The 12064-nt window shown below is 43.5% G+C and overlaps 1 protein-coding gene across 4 annotated transcripts in view; it reads left to right on the top strand.

Annotated features, from left to right (window-relative positions):
* Positions 1 to 8852: 8852 nt before the first annotated feature.
* The window catches only part of LOC131253265 (importin subunit alpha-9), an 87995-nt gene continuing 84783 nt past the window's right edge, over positions 8853 to 12064 (top strand). The window contains exons 1-2 of one of the 4 annotated variants that reach the window (XM_058254212.1): positions 8853 to 9166; positions 11408 to 11627. In XM_058254212.1, coding sequence (XP_058110195.1) covers positions 9115 to 9166; positions 11408 to 11627 — 272 coding nt within the window. In that variant the 5' untranslated portion in view covers positions 8853 to 9114. Of the gene's footprint in view, positions 9167 to 11119; positions 11158 to 11407; positions 11628 to 12064 lie in introns of those variants that run through there. The other 3 variants (XM_058254214.1, XM_058254210.1, XM_058254213.1) reach the window with 3 other exon arrangements.

Genomic DNA, 12064 nt, shown 5'->3' with positions numbered 1-12064 from the left:
GCCCTTCCTCTTTGGGAAGGACGAATCTCAGCCGTCAACTGGGAAAGCAATCTCAGTTGTTCCCTCTCTCTCACTCCCTCTATAAGATGGGTCCTATAGCCCTAGGAAATTTGCATCAAGAGAAGGAAGAAAGAGAGTATAAGTGAGAGAGAGAAACATGGAGTCGTTCTCTCCTATTGTAGTTCGTGTACAGGGTCGGCATCCACCACCTCAGGTGATCCTTCTTCTCCCCTCTCCTTATAAATTCTGGCTAGGTAAGGGGGTAACATTGTCGAAGTCGGAACCATGCCAAACAAATGGTTGGGTTCGGTCCAGCCACAGTAACGTCAGGACGAGCCAAGCAATGGTCATTTCAGACCACATTTCGGGCCCCAGCTGATGTCTGTTTTAAGCTCTTTGTAGAGCTTCGAACCAATTCAGAGAAACAAGCCAATAAACGCTTGTGAGGTGAACCAAGAAAGGAGTAATTGGGTCCCTGTTTTTAGGCTGGAACAGAGCCAACCCATGGCCCTGTTTTCGGTTTAAAACTGAGCTAATCAGTAGCTCTGTTCCAAAATGGAAATCGACCCATTTGCAGCACCTGTGTCGGGCTAAGACCCGGCCAAACAATGACTGAGCATCGTTCCAAAAACCGAGAGAAACGAAGCTCTGTTTTGAGCTAGGAAAAAAATGGCCAAACAATGGCTGGGATTTGGGCTGAGAACCAACCCAATTGAAGCTCTGTTTTAAGCTGAATATGGGCCAAACAATGGCCATTGTTCTGAGCTAAAACTAGGCCTAAGAACGCCTGCACTAACTTTTTTTAATAAGTTATGGTTAGAACCGAGAATCGAGCTTTCGTCTGGCTTTGTTCTGAGCTAAAACGATGGCTAAACATGGCCTTGCATGAAGGCTACCTGACTCAGCTCCAACGACAGGAAGATGGGTCGACACCACGCCAATCCATGGCTGGGAAGATGACCCCGAACCAGCCGCAAACAGACCTTCATAGGGGTGCACACGGTTCGGTTTGGTCCGGTTCTGGGGTGAAACCGGAACCGAACCGTTCCTAACGATTCTAGGAAAGTTGGAACCGGAACCGGACCGTTGGCACCCTAGAACCGAATCGGAACTGAACCGTTAAAACCGGTTCAGTTCCGGATCGGTTCCACGGTTCTGGGCTTTTTATAATCCAGCCCAATTGCAAGCCCATGTCCATCCATGTTGTGGTCCATTTGATGAATGGTTTAGATATTGTATAAGGTGTGTAAAAATACATTTACGAAAATAATTATTCTAAAGAAAATAATTATAAGGTATGCTAAAATACATCGGTTTGGTTCCATGGTTCGGTTCCACGGTTCGGTTCTACGGATCGGATCCACGATTTGGTTCTACGGATCGGTTCACGGTTCGGTTCGGTTCTACATACCCCCAAACCAAGAACCGAACCGTTGTCACCGGTTCTTGGATTTTTAGAACCGGAACCGGAACCGGTGCACTCTAGAATCGGACCAAACCGGACCGTTTGGTCGGTTCTGGTCCGGTTCCACAGTTCTACCGGTTAAATGTGCACCCCTAGACCTTCATGTGGCTGGAAACGTGCCTCAGTCGGCCTTGCTGAAGGGGTGTATAGAGTCGACGTAAACTATATGCAGTAGATGGGCCTCACCAAGTTGCGGGTCCCACCTGGGATTCAAATCTCAATTGGCTTCATCGCATACATCAGTGGGCTCCAACTGCCATGCACCGTTTTGGAAACAGCTCCCACGGCATGCAGGAGAAGAACCTGCTTCGCGTGAAGCGCTGATGGGCTGACTGCGGTGCCTATGGGCCCTGCACAAATGCAGGTGGGCCCTACTAATCGCAAGTGGGCTTCACTGTGTTAGGCCACACGTTGAAAGCTGGTGGGATGTACGAATGTCGTGGGCCACCCTACTGCATACCACGCCATCCACTGTTTTGCCAGTTGGGTGAAACCCACCTGCACCGTCCATCTGGTGGTTGCTAGACTCTTCAATGGTCCATATATATATATAATACATGGATAGGTGTATACGTGGTGGGCCCCACATGGGACCCACCTATGAAGTGGATAAACGGCGTATGTATGCACCAGGACGCTGCCACCTAGTTCACATGAACTACCTGCAAAATTTTGAGATCTCATCATATCTGATGAGTCTCGAAAATCTGAATGGTCCACATGGAGCAGAAACTCATGAAACCCCCCGGTTCCAATTTTTACTTTGAACCAAAACTTCGGTGGGCCCTGAAAAATGCAAACAGTTTCTTCCCTTGATTTGAAGTTATCTTTGCTATGGGCCACCGAAATCTGAGATCAGTAAGAAAATTCACCCCCTAAGGTTTCTTGGGATTCGACATCTTATGGACTATTCAGATTCGACACCCATGTCACGCGAGTAAAGGTGCACATGCGCGTTAATGCGTAGGTGAGCATGCCTCATATTTATATACTATGCAAATAGCATGGTGGGTCCTACCCATGTGGACCCACCATATGGATACCCTCTACATCTAAGCCATCCATCTGGTGGGTGGACTCATCCTAGGAATCTGAGGAGGAAATTGGGCAGATGTAGTAATCAAGTGGGCCCTGACTAGACCCAGTTGATTAAAATAAGGGACTCATGCTTGTGCTTGGTCACCTTTGATTATAGCCCAAGACAGCCTTAGTTTAGGGTTTTCCAAACCTCCACCTAACCCCAAGTATTTAACCTTGTGGCTCACTATCCATTATGAATGAAATTGTACAGGGAGATACAGGAGCAGTGTAAACTCACTACCTTCTCACGAAAACTTGCATCTAGAAGCACTCTACGATTCGACTGGTGATGATTTCTTTCCCCTTGAGCTTTCTATCCCTAGCTAAATCAGAAATAACAACTTATTTAAATTAGTAACTAGTTAAACCAGCGACAAGCTATGTGTAGAAATAGACTGCATTCAATTGACCTATCTATTCAACATGCTTACTATGGTTTAGGATTTTGATTACTCTGAACTGCCTGGGTGAATAATCTAACTATTCATATTATATATCTCATGTTACTCAGTAGTAAGTATTGATAGATGCATTATCCTTATCTTTTTCTTTTATATCTATATTGCTGTTATGATGATATGATACACATACTGTTGGAATCTCTCCATGGGAAGTCCTAGTAAGGAGAGTCCTTGCCTGGGGTGTAACTAGATTGGTTGTGACATGAGTAGGCCCCTGACATGGAGGTTTTGGTTGTGGTACTTGACCATGGGGTTTACCATCCATGTGTGGTTTCACCTAACTGACTTGGAATGAACTTTATAACCCTTCCAAAATACCGTTGTTTACTCGTTTTTGAACTATTTATACCGACATGTTTAAACCAGTTTAGGTAAATTCAACATTTCATCCCTAGTCGACGATGGTGGTAGCCCCTTTATGTTGAATTGATTGACCACATGTCAGTGGACACTACATACACCCTGAGACGGTAGCCTCACGGGCCGGGGATGATGGTAATGGGACACTAGACTCGAGCTGTCGGCCTACGCTGGGCCACAAGCTCTCCGTAGTGACCGTGAGCTTATTTGAATGGCTGAGTATAATTGGATTAATAAACGGACTGGCTAATCATGCATACATGGCACAGACCAGCATCTATTGCTATCATACATGATGTGCGTATTGTTTACGACCGGATGATGTGCCCCAGGTTCGACGATTGCATAGGTGACGAGCCCACTGTCCGCACGGATGAGCATCCCCAGGGCGTGAATGCATTCCATACATCCATGCATTTAATAAGACTGCATCTACTGTGTTTTGGATTATCTGTATGTCTTTTATGTTATTCCTTGTTTAGGGCGGCGGCATGTAAACTTGAGGGGAGATCACACTGAGTTGGCCACTCATTCATCAATATTCAACTGTACAGAGGACACAAGGACAGAGGGACTCGTGGAGGATCCAGAGGTAGCTGAAAACGAGGAGGAGCCTTACAACGAGGAGCCGTACTAGGAGGCGGCTACTTATTTTAGATTAAATCAGTAGTCTACTTGCTTATTAAACATTTCAGTTCATTTTGGGATTTAAGGTTTTGTATATAAGCCCCAGCTGAGTGGTTCAAGCTATTGTTACTGTTTGGGTTTTATCTATACTACGCTTGGTTCCGTTAATCGCACTTTGATTGGGTTTGATTACCTTTTTTTACCCGTTAACACCTGGGTTTTTCAAGGGACGAGTGGTATACTTGGGTCTCGGAAACCGGGGCGTTACAGCCTAGCAATGCCTTCTTACATCAGGCGAGTAAGGTCACACCCCTATCCAACCGACTACACGACAGTGGGAGTCGCGGCCTAACGGTATAAGGCCCTCGTGCGCTCATATATTCCACCCGGTCACGCATTGGATCAGATCCTTGGTACCATGGAAGTTTTGAGAATTTCACCCATGGGCATCCTATGCACCCAGTATTCTTAAGTATCATTTCCGGTGTCCACACATCCATCCATCTACAAATATCCCTATGGAGGTGAAGCCCTGATAAAGCAAGGGCGGTATCATCGTGAAATGCAATGCCAATGCATGATTCACACATACAGATCATGCACAAGCTTTAAGCACTCAATGTGCACGAGGAGAGAAACTTCATCCCTCTAAGACCACCATACAATGCAATCAATTCATACAGATGATGCATATGGGTCATAATGATGGAAGTGCACTACCTATAAAATACATTCCTCCTTCCCAAGGAGAGACAGGGTCTAGATACATAAACAGACACTCTAAGGAGAAGTAAAGTCTTCTAGTGGGGGCCCAACACTTTGGGGTGACCCACAAGCTAAGGGAGTCATAAGGTCTTAATAGAGGAACAGTCCTAACCACGTCCAAGGTGGGCCTTCAACCACCTATAAGGGCCCTATGGGCCTACCTTAGGGCCACCAAGGAGGACATCTAACCTCAACTGGGTCCCAAAAGGTAACCTGCTACGCATAAAAAGTAATGTCCAAGGCCCAAGTAATACATGGCCTAATGGGCTATACACAAAGCCCAACTCATAGGCAATATGGTGGGCCCTCAAGAAAGGTTTGGGCTCACACATGAAGGTTATAAACCCACATATTGTGGTGGGCCTTATGGGCAGCCCAGTAATTCAACCACATGGGTAATTTTACACTTAGTACAAGTGAGATGGGCCTCACATCATAACCCAAGTACAGGGTTAATTTGGTGGACATCCATGGGTCCAACTACTAGCACATTATAGCCCATAAACTCATCACAATAGGTAGAAGAGTATAAGCCCAAAAGTCAATGTGCCTACTTAGAAGGTTCTAGTCCAAAAGCCTAAGGAACTAGTCAATTAACCACATACCATGGTCCAATAAAAGCCCAACTTGGGTGGGCCTCAGATGAGCACTAATTACACCCAAAAATACTGAAGGAAATAGGGAAGATAACTGATTAAATCACCCTCGAATATGGTGGCCATGCTGCCCCAAAAACAACATTTATGGGCAGCAACTTTGGGCTCATTACTACAGCCCACCCGCCTTCTAGGTTTGTTGGATTCCAGTAAATAATTTAATTTATAGTATATTTAATCTCTGATGGCCCACACACATCACCGTGGGTCCCACCAGATGAGAATGGAAAATGTACAACACATATATCTAGCGGGCCATGTCGCCGAAAAGCAGGCCCAGCAGCCTAAGCAAAGATGTCCCAAGGGTGGGACGTCCAAGGCTATGGACGGCCTGGACCATACACTAAGGTGGGCTCCTCACATCCCAAGTGGGCCCCACACATGGGACGTCCACCTAGGGTGGACCATACACATGGGCCTCACAAAATGAGAGGACGACATGGAGGAACAACATACATCATGGTGGGCTTGACCATGGGCGGTCAACCCATGATGGGCATTCACCAGCTGGACGTCCATCATGGCCCGCTGGTCCAGCTATATGGGCCCACAATCTAGGCCCTATGGCCCTCTGGAACATCATGAGATGGGCCCCACAAACATGCATAAAGACCCCAATGGGCCGGGCCCAATAAGTTCCATGGTTGTAAAGAGGACAACAAGGTTAGAAAAATTTCTGCAACATACATGTTGCTATCCTGAATTTGGGCCATCCAAATGAGTGGGTTCTGGACCTCCAAAATTCCTGAAATTTGGACCCAAGGTCCCTCATCAAGCCTACAACAAGGTGGAACCTAGAAAGATGGCCCACCATTAATAAAAGTATTTTTAAAATTTAGTTTTTAAGGGACTATGCTACTGGACTGCACAACAGAAATTTCTGGCAGTCCACTATATTGGCCTACCCTTTTGGATGCCCAAATGGGGTCCATTGGGGCTGAAATTTGGTATGGTTGTAGGTGGGTCATGCAGCTACAAGAATCACATATTAATTTGTAACAATCTACCTACCAAATTGCTAGAAATCAGGCCCCAAGGTGGCCAAAAAATCTGTCCAGACAGTTTCTAGACAGCAACAATATATTGGAATAAAATAATTTTAAACAGTAATTAAAATGGGATTTAATCCCAGAAAATTAGAGGATGGACCACACTAGTGGGCCCCAGAAATATTCAACCCATCCCACCATCCAAAATACCTTTGCATGTGCCCCAATTAGTTGGATTTTGGGGCCACATGTCATAGGGTGGGATGCCATGGGCGTCCTCCCTTGTTTGGGTGACTGGATTTTTGTTAGCCCACAAGGTGGGCCACATACCATGATCAGGGATGAAATATAAGGAAAAAGAAGAGAAAGAAGGGCAATCCGGCCGTAGGGAAGGGCTTCGCTACTATTGAGCCCTCCCAAGAGTAATCCAACCACACATCATACATCAATATACATCTACAATATGAATCTTACATATGCATGGCTAAAAAAATAAAATGGATGGTGGGGATGCCATTCCCACCATAATCCTAAGGTCTAGATGACCTCATCATGCAAGGAAATCAAATGATCCACCATGATGGGGTCCATAAAGGAAAGCCCCATGCATGAGACATGCATGCATAAGGTGGGCCATTTGGCTACACCTATGGGGACGTGTGGGATCTGCACCATTGATTGGTGGGTCCCACACTCCCCCCATGAAGAAAGAAGGGATCTACACTATAAAAATCAGATTTACGCTATAAAGAAGCACCCACCTCTTGGATCTTTAAGCTTCTTCCATCACTAGGAACCTCGAGCTTTAAGGGTTATGATCCTATGGTCAAGATGGAGTTATGATGGTGAGATGGAGTGGAAATGGGGAAGAAAATGGGCTGGAAAAGAGGAGAGAAGGGGCTGGACGCCCCAAGCTAGGAAGGAGGAAAGAAGAGAAAATAAGAAAGAAGAGAGAGAGGGGAGTTGTAGGGAGGTAATGATTGGTTTGTAAGGTGTTGCGAAGAAAAATCGTAATGAGTTTTCTTGTTTAGAGGAGGAAATGATGACTTTATGTAAGAAATCTCATCATGGGTAGCTAGGCCTATGTAGGCTAGTAGCTAGGTAGGGTAGCTTTATGGGAGAGAGTGCACATAGGGTGGGCCCCATGGGAAAACGTGCACACCCTACAAGTAGGGTCCACAATTATGATCAAAGGTTAAGAATGCTCAGGTCTATACACGAGATGCACATGTCGGAATCATACATGATCAAAGGTCAAGAATGCTCAGGTCTATATCACCAATGCACATGTCGTGGCATTGGAACCGCGACGACGATGCGGACGCAATGGCATATGTATCAGGTAGATCCGAGTCGGGTCTATGTGACCGGACTCAAGGATGACCGCAAACACTACCCGAAGGTCGTTGGTCGCCGGAATTTGACCGGTAGGACTGCAGGACCAAAATGAACGAGATGCACACTCACACACACATGCACACATGCGAACTCGGGTTAGGTTTCACAAAATTGATCAAGCCTCACATGAAATTGAACGAGTACTTTTTGAAATTATCCAAGCTTTACATGAAATCGACCAAGCCTCACATGAAATTGATCGAGCTTCACATGAAATTGACCTAAACCTCACCCCAATCGATTATTAGTATGCATATATCCATTAACCCAAACCTCACCCCAATCAATTTCAACTCATTTGCATACAATCTAATTTTTGTCTTATTAAATTGCTCATCTATACCAATAACAAAATATAACATTTTACAAAAATTTTCTCTTCTTTTTATGCATGGCTTCTTTGATAGATTCACAATTTTCGTTCTTCCTTGAAAGAAGAAAAATGAAGAAAAAGAAATAATGGTTTATGGTATAAAGGGTATTCTCATCTGAAAAAAAGATCTAACGAAGAAAAGGGGAGAAGATGTAGAAGAGAATAGAAGATTTCAGAAAATGAGTTTTTAGTAGAAGGATATTCTCATGAAGTTTTCAATGGTAGGGTATTCTCGTATGAAGGAGAGAGAAGATTTAAAAAAATGAGTTTTTAATGGTAGGGTATTTTCATATTTAGGGGAGAGAAGATTTGAAAAGATGGATTTTTGGTGGTAGTATAATCTTGTATGAAAGGAGAGAGAAGATTTTAAAAAATAGGCTTGTATTACAGGGGTATTCTCGTCCGATAAAAGAGCAGTGGTTTAATTATGGAAAATAAAGTCTGGGTGGTCTTGAAAATCCAGCGGGTAAAAAGTGAGATTCGAAAAAAAAATAAATATAATGAAACGAAGTATTTTAGAAAATTTCCCGTTATAATAATAATTTTAATATTTTATTTTCAACCAGATTTGGGAAAAAAATTCAAAATATAAAAATCTCCTGAAAAATTACTGGGCCGAGAAATTGCCGAAAACGAAACTTATATCTGCGGCGTCTCCGAATGACGTACGAGCAAAAGGGGGAAAAAAGAGGTGGAAAATAAAATAAAGAAAACGAGGGTGGATCGATCTTGACATCAGTCAATGACGGACCGCCCGTGAGTAGGCTTTAGCTGTGTGACTTTTACCAATCGGTTGTCCGAAACACAAATTTCTTCCCATCCGTTCTTGAGTCCAGAAAGTTCCCTCCGATCTTATCCCAGCTGCTCATTCATTATTAGTTTACTTATTTCCTTCCTGGGGTTTATCTCAAGCTTGGATAGCTTCTTTTCAAGATAAAATATGGCAGATGAAGGGCTGGCTTCCCACAGGAGAGATCCTATCAAGTCTTCAGGCACGTTCTCCCCTTTCTCCCCACCAACTCTCTCTCTTTCTCTCTCTCTATTTCCTTTTTTTTTTTTTTTTGGTTTCTTCTCCTTTCTTCCTCTTTGCGGAAACCTCTTCATCTTCGTGAATCAATTTGAACTTAGTTTCTGTGACTCCTATCTACCATTTCCGGGTTCGGTATTCTGACGACTACCTAAATAATGGTGCTCCTAGGGCTCCAAATTCGCTGAAGTTGCATGAGTCCACCACTCCCGTTGCATTAGGGATACATCATTCGCGTTTCCGTGGTCATTGACTACCTACCTTAATTAGAATCCCTGAGTTGTTTACCTCATTTCTCCTCCCTAACATCTGCCATTTCTCCTTCTCATAGGTTTTCCGCATGTCAGTCTGTTTAATCCAAAGCAGTCATTGTGAGAGAAGCTCAATTAGGAGGGCCATTCTCAAACAATATCTAGTTAAATGGCTAGTTGAAGATGTGACCCATCTAAAACAAATGTCAATTCTATGGAAGAGTTGTTAGGCAATGGGACCAAAACAAAAAACGGAGGCATGGACTGAGTTATTAGGTCGGGGTTATCAGCGGGACAATGGTTAGAAGAAGACACATTCGTTCTCAACATTCCCTAAAAGGGCCATCTCAAAAGATTGGATTATGCTGTCCATTTCCAAACTCCCTATTATCCATTGAAATCAGTACTGGAGTTGTGATAAGAGCTTGGAGAGGAGTAGAGGCTTCGCTTTTGCTAGAATGAGATTGGAAGAGGATGATGAGAAGGCCATGGAGGAGATTGATGGAATTGAATGGGGAGGTAAATCCTTGAGGGTCCAGCCTTCCAGCGAGCCAATTTTGGCTTGGATTCTGTGTCAAAAAACAGGAGACATGGGCAAGTGGGTGGTGGGATAGACCCTCCCAATTGGAACCTACAGGAATGTAACATGCAAATTAGACTGATTCTTCATTGTCCTGGGTGGTTGAGAAATCTTGTTTCCAGATGGTTTCTAGGCATTATGGTGATGACATGAGGAAGGGGAATGCCGTCCAACAGTAGGTTTGGGTGGGAATCTAAATCTATTAGGGTTGGGATCCTATTACCAAGGAAAGGAAGTGATGGCTGGAATTGAGTGTGGTGAAGATTCTGGCCCACAAAGGGATCTTTGTTCTGGAGCTATTGAAACAATTGGGTTTGAAGCCCTGGAGGTAAAGAAGTTAGGAAAGTCCGAGGTCTTGATCCAGTTATCCAGCTAGGCTGAGGTGGAGAGGCTGCCAAGGAGAGGAAGATTCTTGAAGAATAGACCATTAAGTAGGTTGCGTGCCTCATCAAAAGCCCTAATCTAATTCAAACTCTATTTTTTCTCTAACAATAATCTCCAACCAATCGTTATCATAAAACTAAGCGACTAGGAAACAATATGAAGATAAGGTTGAAATGCAATCTTCATGTGGGACCCATAATGATGGCCCTTGCTCTATGCATCTTGACCCCCAACTTGGAAGAAAATCATCCTCTAGTTTGAATCAATGTCGGTATTCTTTGACGCTGTAAAAGTTGGTGATGTAATCCTCCTTGTTTGATAGACTCTGATTACATAAGATTGTGTTGTTGGATCTTCTGCATCTTCTCAATGTGATGATCTTGAGCCATCACTATGATGGGTTGTTTCCAAGGTGAATGGGTTGAATTATAAACGAGATTTGTTGGTCTTTATTTGTTTCCTTCCTCATTCTCTTAGGGAAGGAAACTATGAAGTGAATGCCTTAGCTATGACCTTCCATTTATTTGCGAGTCGCATTCCTATGTTGTTATTTAGTTTGCTCTTTCTTAGTGAGATCTTCTCGCGATAAAAAAGAGTTGGAAGAAATAATGATGCAAGACGATGGGGGGTGGACACAAATGAAAAGCTCATGCTTTAATTCCTTTTTTTTTTCCCTTCAAGGCTTGCACTTCTATAATGATTTTATAGCTCACCATGAAAAGCTTGCGGATTGTCAATAAGGTTAAGTCTCACCCCCTTTTTCTTTCTGTTGCACGTTATTTTGTAGTGGGATTGGAGGTGCACTGCGCCACCTTTTATAGCATGTTTATTTGTGTAAGGATAATTTCTATGATTTGTTGGAATATCTCAAATTCTTTTTCCTACCTTTGATTTTAACGCACTTCTGCATTTCTTTTGGCTAATTTGCTTGCACACCATCTTACCATTCTCACCATGGCAATGGAAATAATGTATCATATGTGGTTTTCAGTTGGTGATGTTGCAGCACATAGGAGGCGGCAGCATGCAGTTACAGTGGGAAAGGAAAGAAGAGATGCGTTAGTGCGCACAAAGCGCCTATGCAGAGATGGAATTGTTAAGAACAATGATGTTTCTTTAGATAGAGATATGATCATTGATGAAGAGCAAGCAACGTTGGATGCTCAGACTTGTCATGCTGTTGAGGAATTAAAATCTGCTGTTCTATACCCGTATGCTTCTCTCTCTTTTCAAATTTTTACAATTGGAAGTTCATTTAAGAATTGTAAATCTTGACAGTCCAACCTGATCATTATTTTGTCATCCCACTTGCTGCTATAATAGAAGGGAAAATACAACAACCTGTCCATTTATTTGTGTCATATGGCTGGTAAAACTCAGATACTTTGAATCCCAGTCCTTGGGATAAATTTGTGAGATTGGTTACATCTCAGTACCATAATCATTATAATCATCTAAGCCTTATCTCAGTTAGTTGGGGTTGGCTACACTAATCCTGTTCCGCCGTTCCACTCCATCAAGGGCCATACCTTTAGTTAGACCCCTTCCTGGTATGATTTTTTCAACTTGTTGACTGTAATCAACCTAGGGAATAGACTATTAGATAGTGCTTGATTGTAATCAACCATGTAATAGTCTATTACATTGC

The sequence above is a fragment of the Magnolia sinica genome, chromosome 8, assembly GCF_029962835.1.
Source record: "Magnolia sinica isolate HGM2019 chromosome 8, MsV1, whole genome shotgun sequence".
Lineage (NCBI taxonomy): Eukaryota > Viridiplantae > Streptophyta > Magnoliopsida > Magnoliales > Magnoliaceae > Magnolia > Magnolia sinica.
This window is presented reverse-complemented; position numbering and strand designations above follow the sequence as displayed.